Genomic DNA, 22,573 nt, shown 5'->3' with positions numbered 1-22,573 from the left:
AGTAACTTGCCCAAGGTTACACCGCTTGAGTGGTGAAAGACGGATTTCAAACCAGAACCATCAGACTCCAAAGTCAAGGCTCTTTCTCCTAAACCCCACCTCCCCGTGAGGGGCACTGTGTTGACAAGTTCAAGGTGCCGAAGTTCTGTGAGTTCCCCTTCCCCACCTGCTTGAGGGCGGGAAGCCCAGAGAATAGTGTCATGCCCTTGGGTGTTTGTGAGGGGGGGCCCTCAAGAAAGACCACTGAATTGATTGATGACAACAGCTACCATTTGCTGTCTTTACTGATGACGGTAGCTGTCGTTTATCGAGACCCTCCTGTGTATGCATCTTCCCATGTAATCTTCACCCCGCCTCACAAGGTAGGAATTACTATTTCCATTTCCAGAAGAAGACTGCACTCTTTTTGTTTTTTTTTTGGCCGCGACACCCAGCATGTGGGATCTTAGTCCCCTGACCAGGGATCAAACGCATGCCCCCTGCAGTGGAAGCACGGAGTCTTAACCACAGGACCGCCAGGGAAGTCCCAGAAGACTCTGCACTAGATAGCCCACTTGAGCCAGGCATTTCCCCACTAGTTCTCGAAACAACAGACTGAGATACAGATGGCTATTTCTATGTGACAGTTGGCCAAATTGGGGCTCACAGAATTTCAGCCACTGGCCGTTGTCCGTGGGGAGCCGGGTGAGAGCCCAGGCCTGATAGCTGTTCCCATGGAGCCACTCAGCCTTGGTTGATAGAGGATGAGACAGACCCTCAGACGGGAGCCCAGCCCTGACTCGATGTGTATCAGTACCTGTGGCTTTTGTGTGACCTGAGTGGGTTCACACTGTCCGGCTGAGTGGAGGAGAGGAGGTGGAGGTGAGGAAGGACGCAGGCCCAGTCACAGGAGAACAGAGTTCTGGAGGAATACCCGTGAGGAGCAGCAGGTAGACAGTCTGGGTGCATCCGGTGCCCAGGGATACGGAACAGGCTGCAGGGAGAGGCTGGGGGAGGAAGGGGGCATCCGCTCAGCTGGGAACTTTCACCCAGTTCCGCTCCCAGGCGTGGCATGCGAAAGTCAGGGCCCTGACGGGACCTCAGCCACCAATCTCCAGCCTCTACTCCCTGGAGAGAGAGCAACCTGGAGAAAGGAAGTCTCTGTGCACCTCCCTTAGAGCAGGCATTGACTCTGCCTCAGGCCTGCAGAAAAGTGGGAGCTTTGTTGTCAAGGGAAACAGGCCCAAGGTGGACCAGCCCAGGACCCCCTGTGTGAGGAATCTGCTGGGCAGGAGGGGCCCCGATAGAAGGAACAGGAGATGGGGTTCAATTGTCCACAGGCCCTGAGCCTATCCGGGATCATGGTGCTGGGGACCAGGTGCTGACTTTCAGGGAGGGTCAGTGACCAACCACAGCTGGGCTCAGCTGGGTGGAATCTATCCAGCACCCTACCTGTGTGCATTGACCTCAACAAATATTGATTGAACTGGATGCCAAAGTAGAGAAGAAAACGAGATGGTGAACCCCTAACTAAACTGCAGGGCTTCGTGGTACAGACTAAGCCACAAGGGTGCTGCAAACCTCCTTGACTCTTTGGGGCTCGGGAGAGCTGAGAAAGCTTCCAGGAGGAGAAGACATGGATTTGGGCTTGTCACTGCCTTCAGGCACAATGAAGCAAGTCACAAGATGCAGGAGATGGTTCTTCAACTAGGGATCCCAAGACCTGGGATGGGGTTTTGCCTGTTACTGGCTGTGTGTCATGGACACATAACAACTTCTCTGAGCCTCTATTTCCGTTAACTGTAACTTGGGGATAATGACAACATCAACTGAAAAAAAACGCACAACCTAGAAGTTGAGAATGATGTTTTATCCGGTGGACATACTGAGGACTCAAGCCCAGGAGACAGCCTCTCAGACAGCTCTGAGGGACTGTTCCAAAAAGGTAAGGGGGAAGCCGGCATATATAGGAGTTTTTGCCAAAAAAATCCCGGTAGTTGAACATCAAAAGATTACTGCTAATTAAAGAAAAACCAGACATCTCAAGTTAATGAATCTAGCGCTTTTCTAGGTACGGGAAAATACAAGAGTCTGGGCTCATTGATATCACTCCTCTGATATGCACCCTAACTATTTAGGGCCAGTATCCTGTTTTCTCTCCATCCTGAATCCCCTCGGGGCGCACAGCGGCTGATGGCTTGACAGCCACAACATCCTTTATTTACTGATATGGCAGGCGACATTCTTTGTCCACAATAACAAGGGTTTATTCCTAATGAAGAAATCACTCAAATCATTTGAGTGCCAACTGGTACCCGTCTAGGCTCTAGGAACACAGTGGCAGACATAATAAACAAGGGCAAGCTCTCGAGGAGACGACGCAGAAAGTGAAACAGTGAAAGAATAATAAACAAGATCTTTTCAGGTGGTGATAACTTGATAGCTGTTATGGAGAATATGAACAGGGTGGAGGGAGAGAGAGAGAAAGAGAGAGATGCTGTGGGTCTTTTTCTACTGACTCTGTTGTCTGCCCTGGCAGGAGCCAGGCCAGAACTCTTTCTCAGCTCTACCATTGTAATGAGTTATTTGCTTCTTCATGCCCACCCCAAATTCATATATTGAAATCCTAACCCCCAGTGGGATGGTATCAGGAGGTGGGACCTTTGGGAGGTGATTAGGTCGTGAGGGTGGAGCCTTCATGATGGGATTAGTGCCCTTATAAGAAGAGACAGGAGAGAGCTTGCTTCCTCTCTCTCTGCTCTCTGTCATGTGAGGACACAACAAGAGGACGGCCATCTGAAAACAAGGAAGCAGTTTCTCACCAGATGGGAGATCTGCTGGCACCTTGACCTTGGACTTCCCAGCCTCTAGAACAGTGAAAAACTAATTTGTTATTTAAGCCACCAAGTCCATGGTAATCTGTTATAGCAGCCCAAACTGACTGAGATGTTGTGCTTCTTCTGTCTGTCTACTCCTTCCCCCTGCCCCCATGGCATGAAAGCAGTGATTTTCCTGCTTACCATATTCCAATCCTCCCTCCAGTTGGATTCCATAACTGAATTTTCAGCCCCGGGGTTGGTTGTTTTGTTGCTGGTTCAGCCACCTCAGCCCTGGCAGCAACTACATCCAAGTCAGAAACCCAGGTGCAAAATTACAACATCTGCATGAACCCCTGGTGACCCCAACCTGCCAGCTCTCCCCACCTTCCACGCCACACCTTTCCAAAAAGCATGAGCATTGGAAAGAAATCCACAGCCAGCACAAGGTAAGTTCCAAGCCTAGGGGAGCCTGGGAGGGGTGAAAGGCGGGGTTATCCCAGTTTGTGCCTGTGGAGCTTTCTGGAAAGTGAGAGTCAGAGCTCAGATTAGAAATTGCAAAACCACAGGTGATGTGGTTTGGCAGTAGAAAGGGTGAGGCAGGCAGTGCCTTGGGAGTAGGAGGGGGAGCTGGGGCAAGCAGGGATGTGGGGACGGTAGGGGAGGGGGAGGCCAGGCAGAGGCTGTTTCACACCAGAGGCTTGACCTGGGGGTGGCTGAGATTTGGACAGCAAGAACAGCCTGGAGAAAGCTTCTCCACTGGAGCAGCACCGGCTTCCTGCTCTCACATTTTTCTTCTTCCAAGTAAGAGGATGTCATCTTAGCAGCCTCCACTGGGTGGGCTTCTGGAAGGTGCAAGTGGAGCCCAAAGAGCACTGGAGCCATTGTAGACTCCCTCAATGATAAAACTGGAAGAATGCAAGAGAATATCCAGCGTAATTCCCTCCTTTATGGATGAGGGAACTAGTGCCAGAGCGGAAGGTGCCGACCCAGGACCACACAGCTGGTATGTGGCTGCCTTGCGATCTGCTGCGGACTTTGACCTCCAGCTTGGCGCTCTTTTCCTACCACACTTCTTGTGTGCTCTGTGCCCGGTGGTCCCGTGCCCAGCACGTGTGTGCAGGCTGAAGGATGGAGAAGGGAGGGCAGCGTGACCATCCTTCGAGGTCTGGCAGAGGCCCTGGGCGCACTCAGCCTCCCAAGGAGGTGGAGGAGGACCAGGGTTCCCATGTTTGCTTTAAGAAAAGCTAAAATCATCCAGTCCCAGGGGTGTTTCAGAGCCCAGCAGATTTCCCCAGTGTGGACAACGATATTCGGCCCACTTAGCATCTCCTGGGTTGATGCTGCCATGGTAGACAGCGCTTTGCAGACCTGCATTTCTTGGCTGGGGAAAGAAAAGATCATCTCTGCCACTTACTAGTTGTGAGAACTTTGATGCACATACGACCCACATGCTTCTATGAGCCTCAGTGTTCTTCCCTGCAGAATAATACACACCCTTCTTACATCATATAGTTACTAGGGCCCAAATAAGACATATGGTACAAGAAGCATAGAGCTCTGTATTCACTCTGAAGCTGCTTATTTATGTATCACCAACATCACCATTGCCATACCATCATCACCTGGGGGAACCAAAGTGGTTCATTATCGTGGATGCCGTGATGGATGCATAACTCTAATGACTGATTACTGAAGGCCTTAGGTGACTAATAAAGATACCAGTCAGACACCTGGACTGTCCACAGTCACAACTTGCTCTCCAAACACTGGCAACCAGAGGGCTGCTCTGTTCCCAGTTGGTTCCTAGCCCATGTTTACTGCGTGGCTCACCAACCTGTCCTGCAGATGGAACCAAGAGGCTAGAAGTGGTAGGACTCAGGGTTTCCAGCTGGAGGGTCTTCCTCTTGCCACAGTGATGTTGCCAAAGAGAAATGATCCCGGCTTATATGTTCTGGTGCCCATGGGGTCAGCTATCCGTGGGTTCCAGGCAGCTTCCCCCCGGGGTTGAGCAGTCACGGCAGGCTTCCTGGAGGAGATGGACCTTCCTACTTGTGATCGGGGAGGAGTGACTGATTCCCTGTGCAGGATCAGGGCCGCGGCTGGTCCATCCATTCTTGTCATGGTGTGTGTTGTAAACCATCAACTGTGTCATTTATGATGTATTTCTACCTCAAGAGAATAAATCCCCCGTCCCCATTTCAGAACGACAAAAGCCCTCCTTGCTGTGGCAGCATCTCTATGAATGTGGTCGACTAAGATGGTTAAAGGGCAGCCTTGCCATCTCAGCAGCTTCCCCAGCATCTGGTGCCAGGAGGGCTGCCCTGGGTGGGGTCCTCCCTGGGCAGGGGGCAGGCGTGTGTTCTGTAGCCTGCATCCTGTTGGAACACTCCTGCCCCCACTGTCCACTCTTACACCACGCCGACGTCACACGTCTGTGCCCCGCCTGGTCATGTGGGCATCTGAGACCGCAGTCTCCTTTTCCTTTTGGTTAGAGGCGTTCCTGTCTTACAGTCTGACTTCAGATCACAGAAGGCAGCACCAGATGGGCAGCGTGTTCCATCCAACCTTCTCATTTGGGAGCCAAGGGGCAGGCTTGGGAGGGAGAGACAGGCTCGAGGTCACAGGGCAAGTGAGTGGCCTGCAGGCGCCTGCCTCCGGCTGTTCCCACGTGCCTGTGCCTTGTGTGGAGGTGTCTCCACCGCCCTTGCTGATGGGTGTCCTTCTCAGCCTCTAACCCCAATCCTCCCTGCTGTGGGACCTCCTGGCTCCTGGCCCGAGTCCCTCGCTGTGTCTGTTACCTGTAGCTCGTGACCACCTGTCTCCATGTGCCCTTGGGTTCCCTCTCATGAGCTTCTCTTTTCAAACATTGGGGGGTGTTGCTGTAATCTGGGGACCCCCTCCTCTCTCCCACCCCTCTCCTTTACTCTAAAACCAGTGCCACAGAGTTTGGGTCCTGGGGGTGAAAACTCGCCCATCACCCAGTCCCAGGAGCCCAGGCCCGGGTGGCCCCTCGTGGACGCGTGAGGTCAGGGCAGTGGAGCAGGGGGCCGGGGTCACCGGGAAGATTTGGCACCTCGGCCATCCCCAGCCTGAATGAATAGAAGTCCCGGCGGAAACACCTGGTAGTAACGGAAATCCAGGACAACTTTTATTATGCCTGTTCACAGGTCCATTCAGACTGCATTGGGGGCTTCCTGTTTCCTCTGCTGGCTCTTCACACTCATTCACAACAAGAAAAGCCATTGTGCTCCTGAGTTATGGGCCCAGCATCCCCATGGGGCGGGCATTAAATGCACTGCCCGGGAGGCTTATTTTTAAAATTGTACTCCCTGCTGAATTGTAGGTTCTTATTTTTTCCTCCTCCCACAAAGAAAACTTTAGAGGGTAGTTTTCTCCCAACTGCCAAGGTGAAAAATAACTGTGAAATCCATTTCTGAGTTTTCAGAGACGATCGTGTGGGATACCGCTCATTGGAAAGACTCCAGTGCTAGATTCTAACCCGGCTCTGCCCACGTCTTGGCTGGTTGGCCTTAGGTGGGGGGCTTTACCTAAAGCTTCAGCTCCCAACTGTCAAAGGAGGGAGTGGGCCGCATACAGGTGGACCTCACTTTCTTCACAGATACTGCTTGTTTCTTTTTTTTTTTTTTTTTTTTTACAAACTGAAGGTTTGTGGCAACCTTGTGTCGAGCAAGTCTATCAGCACCATTTTGCTCACTTGGTGTCTCTGTCACATTTTAGTAATTCTCACAATACTTCAAACTTTTTCATTATTATTATATCTGTGATGGTGATCAGTGACCAATGATATTTGATGTTAAGACTGCAAAAAGATTATGACTCTCTGAAGACTCAGATGATGGTTAGCATTTTTTTTTTTTAGCAATAAAGTATTTTAAAATTAAGGTATGACATTGTTTTTCTAGATAATGCTATTGCACACCTAATAGACCACAGTGCAGTATAAACATAATTTGTATATGCACTGGGAAACTAAAAAATTTTGTGACTGGCTTTATTGCGATATTCGCTTTATTGCCATGGTCTGGAACCGAACCCGCAGTGTCTCCGAGGTCTGCCTGTATTTAGGGTCTCTTCTAGCTCCCAAGTGCTGAGTGCAAACAGCACACAGTGCTGAGTCAAATCTTCCTCTTGGATGCGGCCGTGGAGGGGAGTCTCTGTTTAGAGGGGGCAAGACCAGCCCTGCTCATCCCCGGGCGAGAGGCAACCAGAGCTCCAAAGGTACCGCAAAGGCCCTTGGACAGCGCCCCTGCCAGAGATGGGAGACCGTCAGAGGATGAGGGTGGCTGTGAGCCCAGGCTCCATTTCTGAGTCAGATCCTCAATAAAGAGGCGTCAGCTTTGCTAGCCTCCAACGGAGTGAGGGTCCCACTCTGCCGGGGGCTCAGCGCCAGGGCTGATGCCTGGAGCTGCTAAGACGTCTGTTCTTGTCTCTAAATTCTAGTCCCTGAAAGAGAAATCCAACAGCCTGGAATCTTCCCCCAGGCCCCGACTCTGTGTATTGCTGATAATCCTCACAATTGTTCCTCAGAAGTTGGGCAGCCGGGCAGCTGGTAAAGCTCAGAAACAAACACTTGTACTCAACAGAGTCACCCGAACAGAACAGATATGTGTTTGATTGCTTGCTTTTAATATTACCTGTTAAAGGAAAGAATATTAAGACTTCAAGACTATCGTAATAGGCGTCAAGGCTGTTGCAATAGGGGAGAGAGATGGGGCTTAACCCCGAAGACAACAAGGACAAGTGGGGATTTCTAGCCGAGGAGCAGTTTGGTGGGATGGGTCAGTGGATGGAAATTACTAAGAGGAGACATCAAGGGTAGCAGGATTCTTGCTAAAATGATCTAACAGGGTGATTCTCACTGAAGGCAGGCCTGGGTGATGGCATATCACCTGGGGGGGTCATGGGGGCTGAGGAATTTGATAGGATGTTGAGGGTGATTGGGTCCCGAGGGTGGAGGATTCTCTCTAAACTGACTTGGCCAGGCTCTTGCTAAAAGTAGACTCTGAAAGAACAGACAGAAGCCCAAGGTTGAGGCCAAGTGGAAAAGAGGGCTCAGAGGAACCTGTGTAAAGTCTGGTCAGGAGAGTCTTTGTCACACGCCTGCCTCAAGCATGGGAAATAGGTCTGCCGAGGGACATCACGACTTTCTTTTCTGGGTCTCGGTGACCTGCCTCCCGGCGTGCGGTCCAGTTCTCTCCCATCTCCTGTTAGGAGGGGCCCTGCCTCGGCTGGGAGGGGGTTTAGATCCTGACTCAGCTGCCTTCTGAGTCCAGGAGTGGAGACGTGTTTAGGGAATGACAGGGAGGCTCTGGGCTCGGCACGGGGCAGATTGTGGGCACTTGGCCTTTCTTGTTCTTCATGTTTTTCTCAGATGCTTGTAGCTGGGGGAGAGGAGTGGGCGTGAGCCGTCAACTCTGGGAGGCCCAGGTGGGTGCGGGGCTTGCTCTCCACCGTGGGCCGGGGCTCAGGAAGTAGGGGATGGACGTGTAAGTGTCGTGGGAATGAATGCATGTGAGGCGGATGTCAGGGGACAGAGAGGGTGAGAAGCAGGGTCGGGGGACCATTCGTGGCCTCTGAGTTGCTGTCTGTAGACCCCCGGGGAGGTGAAGCTCTGTGAGGTTGGGGGACCTTGGCCACCAAGGGTTCTGAGAAGGGTCCAGGTGACCCTGCCTCTGCCTTTTTAGTTCTGATCCGGGATTTTGCTAGTTTGGGGGCAACTGGAAGTGGAAAGTGGGCAAAAGGTGTTGGTTACTCAACTTTGTCTCATTCCCAGACTGTGCAGTGTTGGCCAAGAGGCAGCCTTGAGGTGGGACAGCTGAGCAAAGAGATTTCTAGAGACAGACAGAGGGTGGGTGGAGACACATGCTCCTTAGTCTAAGCCCCAGCTCTGCTCTCTGTGACCCCAGGCGGTAGGGGAGGGAGGGGAAGGGCTGCCACACCGACTCTAACTGTGCTTCATGTTTGATGTCCTTTACCTCCTCCATCACCGCAAAGGTTTCCCAGCAGGCGCTGAGAGCCCCATTCTACATCTCAGGAAATTGGGGGTCAGAGACTTTGCCTTAAGTTCCAAGTTGTTAACTGGCTGAGCCAGGATCCCAGCCCTGGTCCCTCTGGCTCCCGTGCCCATGGCCAGTGCTCGCAACCGGGCTGCAGGATGGGGATGGTTTGCACTTCACATCTGGTGCCACTGTGAGAAACACACAAAGAAACTCGCGGGAGTGTGTCTTTTGGCTCCAGATCAGTGTGCCGGGTATAAGGGCTTCTCAGGAACCCTTGTGTTGATCCTGGGCAGAAGACACCCCCTCTCTCAAATCCTTTTGGCCCCTGTCACTCTAAAGCAGGGGCCTCTTGGAGAAGAGGAAACAGACCCACAAGGAGCCGAAAGGAAGCCTTTGAAGAGCGGGTGGGCAGTGGGGAGAAGTGGGTGTCCCCACCCGCTCCTGGGTAAAACTGGGTGCCTGCTGTGCTGGGGCCACTTGGTGGCAAAGAACCTGGTGCCCCGAATTGCAGCTTCCACACTCCCGCTGGGCCCAAGTCCTTTCCTCACCTCATCCGGGGCGCTCGGCCACTTGCAGTGCATGAGGACACATACAAGCACACACACGCATGCGTGCACGCACACACACACGCGTTCATACACATACACACAGACAAACACGCGTGCAAGCATACACATACACACAGACAAACACGCGTGCAAGCATACACATGCACACACACAAACACGCGTGCAAGCATACACATACACACAGACAAACACGTGTGCAAGCATACACATGCACACAGACAAACACGCGTGCAAGCATACACATGCACACAGACAAACACGCGTGCAAGCATACACATGCACACAGGCATAAACATGCATCACATGTACAAGGGAGTTTAGGGGTAGAGGCTGGTTCCCCGTCAGGGATCTTAGCCTTCCTAGGAAGGCTGTTGCTTCCCCTACCCTTTGTGTGGCCTCGGTGGGTCAGGATTAGCAGACTTTCTGGGCATCAGTAGTCACTAAATGTCCCAACCCTGTACATCCCTCCCACTCCCAGCTAGGCCACTTCTCTCAAAGCACTGTGCAAATCCCCAGAGTGGACCTGACCTCCATTCAGCCCACTTCTGTTACTGTCACAAATATCATTACCCTTACACGCAGGCCTGACTGAGACCCTAGCCAAAAGGCCATGCATGACCATGGTGGGCTTCAGGCCACCCACCCCACGAGTCGACAAGTTATACACCTGTCCTGGCCCCCGGACACATGAATGGAAGTGAGATCTTCAACTACAGAGTAGAGACCTAAAAGCCAGAAGCTCTGGGATATGATAACTCTGGGGGTGGGGCAAATAATACACTGCCGCAGAGGCAGGAACCCCTCAGAGCCCTTAGGACCCATCAGGGCAGGTTCCCTGGGGGCAAGTGAGCTGGTACAAAGTTAGATGGGGGCCTCACGGAGGCACAGGGTATGGGGGCGGCAGGTGGGAGGGGCAAATTAAGAGGGAGGTGGTTCCAGAGCGGGGAACAAGCTGGCTGGGAGCCTGGGCGGCCCCTGATTTCCTGAGCTGGAGCCGGGGATCAAGGAGAGAAGGTGTGAGATGCTAGGGACCAGATCAGGGAAGAGATGGGTCTAACTATGCAGGGTGCTAGGAAGGAAGACCAAGCAGAGAGGGTGAAGCCAAACGTCCTCCAAGTTTTGATCTCGGTGTAGAAGGAGCTTGAAGCTACCATGGGACCACCTTTCGGCTGAAGGCTTCACCCCGGCAGAAGCAACCAGCCTCAGCTCAGACTCCCGGAGTCCAGAGCCCTGGGTTCTGGTCCTGGCTCTGCCTGGGATCTCTGTGCAGCCCTGAGCCTCAGCTTCCGGTCCCATGACACCTGGTCTCCGTGGTACCTGGGCACCTTCTGGCATCCCCATGCCCAGGCTCTGCTTCTAGAGAGAGGTTCATGGCTTTCCCAGGGCTGCACACCCCACCTCCAACATGGGGAGCCTCCTTGATTGACATGAACTAGGCCTCCAGTAGCTTCCATCCTGGTCCAAGTTCTGCCCTTTAAGTTGCTCCGCATAAACCTCCCCCTCTGCCCCATGATGTCCCGATAAGCCAGGGAACCCGCAGCATGGCTCCCTGGTCCTCTCCAGGCCGGATCTCCCACCTCCGCTTAACTGCCCCGCTCTAGGCACTACGTCCTGGCCTTCGTCAGCTTGCAGCCCCTCCTGCACACCCCCTGCTTTGTCACTGTTCCTTTGAAAATGTGTCCTGTGGCTGGTGAGATGTCGGCCCTTTTCAGGACGGCCCCGTTCCCATCGCTCCATCCTCTTGCTCTGTAGCCCTTCCCCACGTCCCAGCAGCTAAATCTGTGATCCCAAACTGCTTTTCTCCCAAGCCCTTCCTGGGAACCCTGGGTTTCTGTCCCCAGCAAATACCATCCTGTGTGTGTGTGTTTGTGGGGGGGTCATTGTTGGAGAGCCTCGTTCTCCGGCTGTTCTAAGGGTTAACAGAATCGGGAGCCTGCAAGGCCAGGGTAGGAAGCCGGCTCCAGGAAAGGGGAAGGATATCTTGCCTTTCTATCCGGGTTACAATGCTGAAAGTGAGCCAGTTGGGGGAGGGGCTGGAGGCCGCAAAAAAACAACCACCCCCAAATAAAATTATGAATGGGCTGATTCCACAAAAATGCGTGAGGCTGGCGGGAGGGGAGGGGCCCGAGGGCCTGTTGACAAGCAGCAAGGTCAGGGCCGCGCCGCCCGTAAACAAGGGCTCACAATGCCCTCCTTTCCTCCGAGTCGGCTCCTCTCCTGGCCTGGTCCCCTGGGGCCCTGGCCTGCCCTGTCCCTCATCCTTGCAGGAGTCTGTCACTGAAAAGCCACCGCTGCTTCCTCAGGGGAAAGCCCAGCCCCGTGTGAGCCCTTACTTCCTTCTTCTGTGGGAACCACTTCTGCGCCTAGGACAGCTGCTTCGAGGCGTCTTTCTCAGGGGCCGAGGTGGGAAGGAGGGGGGTGCTGGCTGCAGGGCAGGGGGGCTGCAACCTGTCCGGGCTGGGATTGTCATCACAGGCCTGGGGAGAGAACAATGGGGGGAGCCTGGCCCCCGCCACCCCCAGGGGTAGGTGCTGGTGCAGCTTCCTCTTCCCACAAGCCTGCTCTTTTGTGTGTGTGTGTATTGGGGGGTCAGGGGAATTCTTTTGTTTGCTTTTGTTTCTCTTTTTTTTTTTTTGGTTTGTCCTTTGGATAGCCCCTGGCTGGTGGGGTGTGTGCGTGGAGGGGCAGTGATGCCCCGAGAAGGATTGGGGGGCTCTCTGGAGGAGAGGGAGTGAGCTTGGGACCAGGGCGGCCATGGGGTTTGTGTGGGGAAGTTTGGGGGCTTTGGGAGGAGAGGAGAGTGAGATGCTGCCATCTTGGTTTTCTTGGGCAGACGCAGCCTCTGAGCTGTGGGTGCTATCCTTCGGACAGTGCACCTGAGCCCCAGGCAAGGGCCACGCACGCAGCAGTTGCCCGACAGCTTGCGGAGGGTGGGAGGTGGGCAGTCCTACCCTAACCCTGACCCTGACCCTGACCCTAGCCCTAACCCTGACCCCAGCCCTAAGCAGGGCCAAGAGCTCTATCTTGGGCGGGGGGGCTTGAGAAGCACCTTGGAGTCCATGACCCAGATGCTTTTTACCTGCCTTCCGGAAGTGGGTCGGAGGAAGCCCTGCCGACCTCCCGGTGCAATCACTGCCCTGTCTGCCCCCGCTACCCCGGCCGGGACAGACGTGGTGGATGTACCCAGAGCATGCAAGGGAGCCCACAGAAGTCACATCCCCTCGGGAGAGAAACTGCCTTGACTTTGGTTCTCTGCGGGAGCTCCAGGGTGGGACTCAGGGCGCCATTCTCTAGAAAAACTCCAAACCCCCAAGAGAGGAGTGGCAGAGGTCAAAGAGACAGTTGTCCCAGCCGCCAGCTCAGCCAGACTCCCCAGCCAGCTGTACTTAGACCCGTTTCCCAGCACTAACTGAAGCCCGTGTGATGCCAGTGCGGACACGTCTTCTTCAGCTCATATCTGAGGGGACCCCACGTAAGTCATTAGGAAGGCGGAGGAAACAGCTAGCTTTGGTCCTTGGGGCATGACTCAGGAAGATACCCCAGGAATTATCCTTGAGGAGACGGAGGGGAAGACCTCAACCCATTGGCTGACGCTCCTGCCGCTTGTGGGGAGCCTCAGTCTGGCTTCCAGAGCAGCGATTCTCAGCCCCGGACACACAGCAGAGTCAGACGAAGGTAAAACACGACGTCAGGCAGCCACTCTGGGAAGGAATTTGGCAGTTGTTTCTTACAGAACTGAACGCTCAACTACCAACGACCCAGCAATCACACACTTGGACATTAATCCCAGAGAAATGAAAACATGTTCACATGAAAACCTGTACGAGACTATGCATAGAAGCTTTACATATAATAGCCCCAAACTGGAAACAACTCAGCTGTCCCTTAATGGGTGGATGATTAAGCAAACCATGGCACGTCCACACCGTGGGACACTAGTCAGTGCCTAAAACAATGAATTATCATCCACACAGGCAACGACTTGGTAGGATCTCCAGGGAATGATGCTGAATAGAGAAGCCAATCCCCAAGGGCTACCGACGGTCTGATTCCATTTATACACCATCCTTGAGCTATCCCAATTATAGAGGTGGAGAATAGATTGGGGTTGCCAGGGGTGGGAATGGGGGTGGTGGTGAGGCTGTCAAGGGGCAGCATGAAGGGGCCGCGTGGTCACGGGATGGTTCTGTATCTTGATCAGAACCGTGGTGGTGATCACGCAAATCTACACATGAGATAAAATTGCACAGAACTACACACACGCACACACAAGCGTGTGTAAAACTGGTGAAACCTGAAGTTTGGCAGGTTGTACCAATGTCTTGGCTTTGATGTTGTCCTGCAGTTGTACGTGGTCTTCTCATTGGGGAAACTGGGTGCAGGGGACACAGGACTGGGTGCAGGACACCGTTCTATAAATCGATAATTGTTTCAAAATAATAAAAAGAAAAACCGCAATTGAAAATGAAGCATCTGGGCTTCACCTCTACTGTAGAGTCAGACGCCCGTCCAGCACACACGTGAGACAAGGTCAAGACCTGGCTCGTAGGACGAGCCTCTGCTGGTCAGACGGCGTATCTCCTACGGCGACAGCAAAAAGAAGAGCGAGCCACGGTACCAGCTCCCTGTGAGCTGCACGCCCCACACCAGAAAGGACAAAGAGGGGACACAAGGGCCGCACGACTGTGACAGGGGACAGCAGCGGCTCCCAGGCTGCCGCCCCTTGTGCTCTGGACGCTCCCGAGCCGTCCTGCCAGGACTGAGACGCGCTTCGCCTCTCGCCTTTGCCCGTGTGGGCCGTGAGGATCCAGGCACGGGTGCCTGTGGGCCCCGGGGCGGCCCTTTCTCTGCTCCTCTCTCGCCTGGGGCCTGGGCCTCAGTGGTTTTAACAGCGTCCCTGTAGTTCTGCCAGGAAGCTGGGCTTGGAACCAAATGAAGCTCTACCTTGAAGGAGCCAGAGGTTTGCATCCTGATTCTGCCCGCGGCTCGCCCCCAGGCAATTCAGCGGCCCTGTGTCCTGCGTGTAGGGTACAAGACTTGCTCTCCACAGCACTCCAGCACCTGCTGTCCTGAGCACAGCCTCCCTATTGCAGGGAAGACTTAGGACATGCAAACGGCACATTCAGTGGCCAAGGGTCCCAGGGAGGCCTTCTCCTGGACGTGAGCAGGCAAATGAAAAAGCACAAAGAGACCAAGGGCTTTGGAGGGAACAGGACACCTGCTAAAATATGCCACCGCGGTGTGGGTGTCCAGCACAGAGATGCCTGGAACAGTTCCTCCCTTGGACCAGGAGAGACTTTTGCACACACACACACACACACACACACACGGATCTGAAGGAAGAATGTCGTGGTCTCCACTTATACACAGAAATAAATCAGAAGGAAGTCCCAGATTCCAGCTCATCATTCATTCAGGGAATTCATTTGTTCTTCCATCATTCATTCATTCGCTCAATCCACACACATTTTAAGTGGGTCTCATAATTATTGGGCACTGCTTAAATCAACTTTCAACTTCTCATTCGGAACTGCAGGCTCAGGCTTGAACTCTGGGCCCTCCAGAAAGCCCCACATACTTACATGGTGTTAGTTATCAGGGCCAGAAATATGAAGAAGTAACCAAGGGCAACATCAAGGCCAGGGGCTTGTGAAGGGGAGCTGGGGACTGGGCTGGGAGAGCCGGAAAGAAAGAGCAGCCCCTGTGCCCGCCGGCCACCATCTCTGTGCACAGGTGTCGGAGGGCGGCCTCTGCCAATTGTGGGGTATTCACGAGTGTTACACGGAGAAAGGCCTTCCAGGGTCGCGAAAGTCTAGGGAAGGCTGAGTCCTCCAAGTCCAGCAGTAGCCTTTTCTGCAGGACTCTCCAGACCTCTCCTGTGCTAACACGCGTTGTAATCCCCAAGGTGGAGATGCAGCCAGGGGAGTTTCCCAAACCCGCCTGAACACAGAGCATTCTGTGGGACCCTTTGGGAAACGTCTGATGCTGACAACAGGATCTGTTGGGAAAGGGAGGGCTGACTCTGGACCCAGGGAGAGGCCAGCTCATGCCAAGAATAGACAGGGTCAGGCAGCCACGCAAGGGGCAAGGGACAGGGAAAGGAGGAAAGAGGGTCAGATTGGAGATTTCTGTAAGATTTGGGAAAAGTGACCTAAAAGAGACAGGGGAACATTGTCTGCTTCAGAGGAAGAGACTACTTCTTTCCCCTGGGGTCTGGGGGACTCGGGGACACATGTCAGACTGAAAGCCCAGCTTCGAGTGAAGGTCAGGGCAGGAGAACCAGGAAAGGAACGTAAATATCGCATCTGCTGGAGACAAAGATCCTGGTGCAGCAGGGGCGGCTCAGGGGTAGCCACAGAGGCTTCCCCAGCTCAGGGAGCTTCTAGACTCATAGCCCAGGCAGCCTGAGGCCTGAGCTACCCTCTGAACCAGCATCCTCCCTCCCTGGTAACCGGCAGTCTCCCAGGCAGTCACAGCAAACCAAGGACACCTGCCACCTAGTGGCAGAGGGAAATGCTGCATGACGATGGGTTTGTGTACTCCCTGTGAGCGTCTTCGGAGATTTCATGCGGTTTACTTGAATCTTTTTTTTTTTTTAATTAATTAATTAATTTATTTATTTGTATTTTTACTTTTGGCTGCGTTGGGTCTTCGTTGCCGCGCGCGGGTTTTCTCTAGCTGTGGCGAGCAGGGGCTACTCTTTGTTGTGGTGCACGGGCTTCTCGTTGCGGTGGCTTCTCTTGTTGAGGAGCACGGGCTCTAAGTGCATGGGCTTCAGTAGTTGCGGCTCTTGGGCTCTAGAGCGCAGGCTCAGCAGTTTTGGCGCGCGGGCTTAGTTGCTCCGCGGCATGTGGGATCTTCCCAGACCAGGGCTCGAACCCATGTCCCCTGCATTGGCAGGCAGATTCTTAACCACTGTACCACCAGGGAAGTCCTACTTGAATCTTATTTAATGCACAGCACCCGCTGCATCGTTGTGAGTTTCTGATCTATTCCAGCCCATAACATCAACACATTTGGGCACAGCAAGGCTCACTCCCAGAGCCCCACGGTCCCCGTTCCAGGACTGATCATCCTCCTGTGTTTAGGCCGTTGGAATCCCAGGAATCCCAAAACCCTCCGGAGGCAGCAGGGTCAGGAGTCCCCAGACCTGAGCCCTCTCACCCGTTCTGGGGTCCACTCATGGAGGACCTTGTGTCTTTGTTGAGCCCCAAAGCCCTCCTGGGGATGAATACATGCTCCTAAGACCGATGTCTGGGCTCTCTTTTCTCCTTGAAAATGGCCAAGCTATAGAGGAAGGATCAACATCTATTTCCACCGTGGTATGCTAGGGGACTTGGCAGGTTTTTAGTTCTCCGGGTTTTAGTTTTGGTTCTTTGCCAGCGTTTTGGGAGCTGTTGCTTGTGATTAACCACTAGGAGACGAGGCTCTTCTCCTTGGTTTGGCCACCAGTGAAAGGCCGCAGCGTGAAATTCCAGCCGGTGAGGGGAACCCGCCTCTTCCCCTGCCTGGCTGGACCCCAGAGAAGCTCCTCTTACTCCAAGTCCCCATCTCTGTGCCTTAGCTTGCACTATCTCATGCATTCACGCACTCACTTGCGCGTTCCTTCACCCGCGTGTCTACTGGTGCCCACCAGGGGCTGCTGGAGAAAGGATGATGGCTCTGAAGGAGACGGTCTGGGAGCGAACACAAGCAAGTCCTCAGGCAGTAACCGAGGCACCGGGAGCCACCTTCGAGGTGTGTATAGTTATGGGGGCTTGGAGGACATGCACCCGACTAGTTCTGGGGGATGACTCCAGAGGAAGGGAGTGACATCTCAGATGACACTAAAAAAAATGAATAGCAGCAAAAAGCTGGGGAAGGAGGGAAGAGAGTGGCTAGGCAGGCAGAGCCAACAGGGTTGGTCTGCAGAGCTGAGAACGAGCAGGGCCGCCCGGGGACCTGAACCTGTGAGTCGGAGGGGCCAGAGGCTGACCCTGAGCAGCTGTCCTCACGTTCTTCTTGAAACTGCAGGTACATGTTGAGGTTAGTCTGAGCGAAGTTTGGAGACCCCACCCAAATAGTCCAAAGTCTGTAGGATGGTCTTGAACTTGAGCGTATCTCGTAAGAATCTTCTGGTCTGGGGGTAAGACGGGACTTGGTAGGACCCTCGGGACTTCTCCAGAAAGATTGAATGGCTGGGAGGTTTGGGACGGTGGGGATTGATGGCTTCTCTCGGGTCCAGTCTAGATGGATAGACCAAACACGCGGCCTTCTGGACGGTCCCTGCAGAGGCACATGCGTGCAAGGGTCGGAGGTGGGGGTTCACAGCATTGGGTTTGTGAGAACGTGACTATCCAACATCAGCTTCCTCCCCCCAAATTCAATGAATTTTTTTCTCTCTGTTGGTCTTGGTTTCCTCATCTATAAAATATGAATATTGGACTAAATAATCTTAAGGATACCTCCAGCCTGGAACCTTTCGTGATTATGAATCTACCTCTTATCAACATGCTCTCCCCTCTGAAAATCTTTCTCTCCGCCCTCCCTGAGGGCAGCAGAAGGCCTGGCCCAGGGAGCCGGTGTCACACTGGGCCTGCCTCCTGTGCGGTGTTTCAGACACCCACTCCCTTGCCAAGACTTTCTGTAGTGAGCAGGGTGTTGACAACCGGCCAAGGACTCAGGGTCTCTCTGACACACTCGCATTGCTCTCCGAGCGAGGGGCTGCGGGTCTCACTCTCCCCCAGCTGGGAGAGCAGAGAGCCCAGGCCTTGGAGGGGTTGGGGGTTGGCACCCACGGAAGCAGGAGCCAGACCCCCAGGAGGGAGGGTCAGTAGGGCCTGCTCTGTGCCACAGAGGTGCCCTGTGAGGCCCAGTGGTCATCTCACACCCTCCTCCCTGCTGGCCCCATCCCTCTGGCCCTGGCATAGTGAGGGAAGTAGGGAAGTTCACGGCCAAGGGCCAAGCCAGTCTGGGAAGGTTCCTGAACCCAGATCTCCTTCCTGAGGGTAAGCGGGAGGGGCACAGAGTGAGGCAGCTCCCGCTGATCAGAGAAAGGCCAGGAATACAGGGGGACCCTCCACCCACAGTACCAGGCAGGCAGCTGGCATCAGGGCAGTTGCCGGAAGGATGCAGAGGCCCCGCTGGTGAGGGGTTGGAGAGAAGAACCAAGACATCTGCAGGAGGCAGTGTCGGGGGATCATTTGGACCTTAGTCTCCTCATCTGTAAATGAGGATAATGAGTGGATAATAATGAGGATAAGTAACTGAACAGGGATGGGGATTAAAAGAGGTCAGAACATGGACGTATTTGTTACATGGGGTATGACTTTCCTATCGCTACAGGGGGAGCCAATCTCCCAGCACGGGTTCTGCATATTCTTGGTCTTTCAAGGCTGAGACAACCAGGGGGTGATGGGATTTTAGATAGATTGCAACAGAATTTGATGAGTCCAGAATTCTCCAAACATGTCAGCTTTTCTGCTCCCTGCGTCTGCCTGTATTTTGCAGGTATTATTTCCTGTTGGGCACACGGTTGTGGTGGAGGGGGAGGGGTAAGGGTGGGGGAAAGGAGACTGTAGAGGTCGCAGAGGTTGACTGCGAGCCTCGGATGGAAGCGGTCAGTGGCGACATCAGCAGTGGCCTGCGCCTTTCCGGTGCGTGGGTTTGCTTTAAAACACCCAGGAGGGGCTTCCCTGGTGGTGCAGTGGTTGAGAATCTGCTTGCCAATGCAGGGGACACAGGTTCGAGCCCTGGTCTGGGAAGATCCCACATGCCACGGAGCAGCTGGGCCCGTGAGCCACAATTACTGAGCCTGCGCGTCTGGAGCCTGTGCTCCGCAACAAGAGAGGCCGCGATAATGAGAGGCCCGCGCAACGCGATGAAGAGTGGTCCCCGCTTGCCACAACTAGAGAAAGCCCTCGCACAGAAACGAAGACCCAACACAGCAATCAATCAATCAATAAATCAATCAATAAATAAGAACGTGAATTTCTTAAAAAAAAAAAAAAAAAAAAACACCCAGGAGGTCACTCAGGGTAGGAAAGGGTTAGTCTGTTAAGTCCCGGCTGTCCTGAGGAGCGGCCACAGGCTGGCCAGGTGAGCCTGCACCCGTGTGTGTGCATCCCGTCTGTTTGCAGAAGTCAGAGGTGGCCCGGCTGACTCTCCTTCCCTGTCTCGAGGGGTTGCCTTCTCCTCCCCGCAGAAATCTAGGTTACAGTTGACCCTTGAACAACAAGGGATGCGGTTCTCGGTATCCAAGGATCCTCCGTATCCGCCACTCAACCAACCGTGGACTGCGTTGTGCTGTAGCGTTTACTCTTGAAAAACATCCACCGAGAAGTAGACCCGGGCAGTTCAAACCCGCATTGTCACAGGGTCAATCGTCCTCCTTTGCCCCACCAACCCTGTCCAGCCCACCATCAAGTCCCATGCGTTTGGCCTCCGAACTAGCTCCTCCCACCTCCTCCCATCCCACCCTCCCAGGCCATCACCTCTCCCTGGACCACATCACAGCGCCCGACTAATCCACAGGCGCCCACGTGATCCACAGGCGCCCACGTGGCTCCACTCCCAGCCCCTCCCTGCTATACCCACAGGGGCCCCCAAATGCAAATTCCATCACATCACGGGCTGTTTAACCCCACAAGTGGCTTCCCCGGGCCCATAAGAGGAGGGCAAGACTCTGTCCCAGGGCATCCTTGGTCCTGTGTGCCCTGCCCAGCCCAGCTCTGCAGCTGCCTCACCTGCATGCGTCCCTGCGCCCTGGCGCCACAGCCACTGACCCTCCTTCAGACCCCTGGGTTTGCGACATTCCCTCCTGCTGAGGTCTTGGACCGTACTGTTCCCTTTGCCCAGAATGCTCTTTCTGTCTTGTTCTCCTACTCATCCCTTCCCCTCTCACTTTCTTTCTCTCTCTCTCTTTTCTTAAATTGATTTACAATGTTGTGTTAATTTCAAGTGTACAGCAACGTGATTCAGTTATATATCAATCTCTCTCTCTATATATATAGATATATATTCTTTTTCAGATTCTTTCCCACTATAGGTTATTACAAGATACTGAATATAGTTCCCTGAGGTCTACAGTAAATCCTTGATGCTTATCTATTTTATTATAGTGGTGTGTATCTGTTAATCCCATATTCCTAATTTATCCTCCCCCCCCGCCGCCAACTTCCCCTTTGGTAACCATAAGTTTGTCTGTGAGTCTCTTTCTGTTTTGTATATAGATTCATTTGTATTATTTTTTAGATTCCACATATAAGTGATATCATGTGATATTTGTCTTTCCCTGTCTGACTTACTTCACTTAATATGATAATCTCTAGGTCCATCTCCCATCTCACCTTTTTTTTTCTTTTCTTTTCTTTCGGCCAAGCCGCGTGGCTTGTGGGATCTCAGTTCCCTGACCGGGGATTGAACCCGGGCCACAGCAGTGAAAGCCCAGAATCCCAACCACTAGACCACCAGGGAACTCCCTCCCATCTCACTTTCAATGTCACTTTCTCAGGAAGCTTTCCAGGAGACCCCATGCAGGCCAGAGGGTGGCCATGTGACCAAGGTCAAGAAGCAAGGGCCGGAGGCCTTGGCCCCTAGGGTTGGAGGCCACGTGCAGTTTGGAACAAACCTGGCAGGCTACACAGGGCTCGAATTTTCCTGGGGGTCCTCAGCAACCTCGTGGTGTGGCTGGGATGGGAATTCCACCACTTGTCCTGTGTGCCCTGGGACAAATTATCCAAACCCCTACATGTCTCATTTCCTTCATCTGTCAAGTGGAGATAAATAGTAGGTCCTACTTCATTGGGTCGTATGGAATTTTAAGTGAGATTTTACAGCACACATCTTACAAGTCTAATAAACAGCATGATTAATTCTTGGGTTCACCAAGGCAAACTCCCAGCCCCACTCTTGTCATGGAATTTACCCTACAGTGTCACTATCGAGAAGACGCCTAATTCTCCTCAGCAGTGTAACTTGGTCCTTGTCCTGGTAATTGCCTGAATTTCATGATTAGGCAGGAAAAATGAGCCCTTTAACAACGAATTGAGGCTACTTTTGCCACAGAGTGCAATGATTATCAAAGTGGATAGGCTTTACTTGGTTTTTCCATTCATTTGGACAGAACAAGCCCTCGAAGACTTTCAACTTGAGACTACACCCAAGGAATGTGTTTTCTGCCTGAAAAATGACCGATGTAGAGGAAAAAGAAAAGCACAGATCTTGCAGATGGAAGGCACGGATCCACGTGGGCCTCGGTCGCTAGCTTCCTGGGCTCAGTTCTTGCAAAGTGGCAAGACAGCTTTGCTTTTTCAAGCCAATGCTCCATGGATACAAGCAGGAAAACGTTCCCTGGAGTCGCTCCAGCCACTGTGGGGCTTTGCCCTTATCAACATTCCCGTGATTTCACTCTCCCCAAAAAAGGGATTTCTTAAAAGTTCCAACTTTAGGGCATCACTAAGCTAGAAAAGGGATCTCTGGTTTAAATCAGACGGTCCCTAGCCTTTAGACTAAAAGGAGGATGAGCTTCTTCACAGCCAGTAGCTCCCAATACGTTTTCTCCTAAGATGTGAAACAACTCCCTTTGCAGGATTCACATTAAGGTTGACTGCTGCAAGACAGGAGAGAGTCCCTTTCCCCAGCAATCTCCAGCCTTTTCTGCAGTGTGTCTCACCCCCCAGTGGCTCCACACGGCTGTCCTCCAAATGTGTGATGGCTCTGCTCATTAACTGTCCCTTTGGGCAGGAACATTGGAAGGTGGAGATTTTGCAAACATTCTGCTTTTGGAAGTGGTTTGTTGGCTCCCATCAAACACAAGGAGGGAAAAGAGGAATGCTTTATAGCGAGGATAGTCTGGGACTTGACCCGGGACAAAGCAATCTGCAATGCTTTGCCCCCTAAAAGGATGGGGTGGGAGCCTCTGGGCCACTGCAGGATGAGGAGACGCTTGGCTGTCCATCCATCACCTCGGCTGTCCCCTTCAGCCCCTCTCGTGTACCGAGGCAAACACATCACAGGAAAGCCAGTCCTCAGTCCTCTGGGACACGTGGCCCCAGTAACACCTCTGATGTGGCTGGCGCTCCTGCTGCTGCATCCGTTGACCTGTGATGCTGCCGCGGACGCTGCCTCCCCACTAGACGCTGAGCTGCCTCAAGACAGTAACGGGGCGCTGTCTGTCGTGTTTGCCAGCACAGAGCAAGACACTTAG

At 53.3% G+C, this 22,573-nt stretch overlaps 1 protein-coding gene across 1 annotated transcript in view; it reads left to right on the top strand.

The window, feature by feature from the left end:
* RP1L1 (RP1 like 1) overlaps positions 1-22,573 on the top strand; it is a 54,439-nt gene extending 31,866 nt beyond the window's left edge. The window contains exons 6-10 of the mRNA XM_061199255.1: positions 10,989-11,077; positions 17,024-17,124; positions 18,114-18,195; positions 18,297-18,374; positions 22,350-22,573. Of these exons, the coding sequence (XP_061055238.1) occupies positions 10,989-11,077; positions 17,024-17,124; positions 18,114-18,195; positions 18,297-18,374; positions 22,350-22,573 (574 nt within the window). The remainder of the gene's footprint in view (positions 1-10,988; positions 11,078-17,023; positions 17,125-18,113; positions 18,196-18,296; positions 18,375-22,349) is intronic.

This window comes from Eubalaena glacialis, chromosome 9 (assembly GCF_028564815.1).
Source record: "Eubalaena glacialis isolate mEubGla1 chromosome 9, mEubGla1.1.hap2.+ XY, whole genome shotgun sequence".
In the NCBI taxonomy this organism is placed as follows: Eukaryota; Metazoa; Chordata; class Mammalia; order Artiodactyla; family Balaenidae; genus Eubalaena; species Eubalaena glacialis.
Note: the sequence above shows the minus strand (reverse complement) of the source record. Positions and strands in the feature narration are given on the sequence as shown.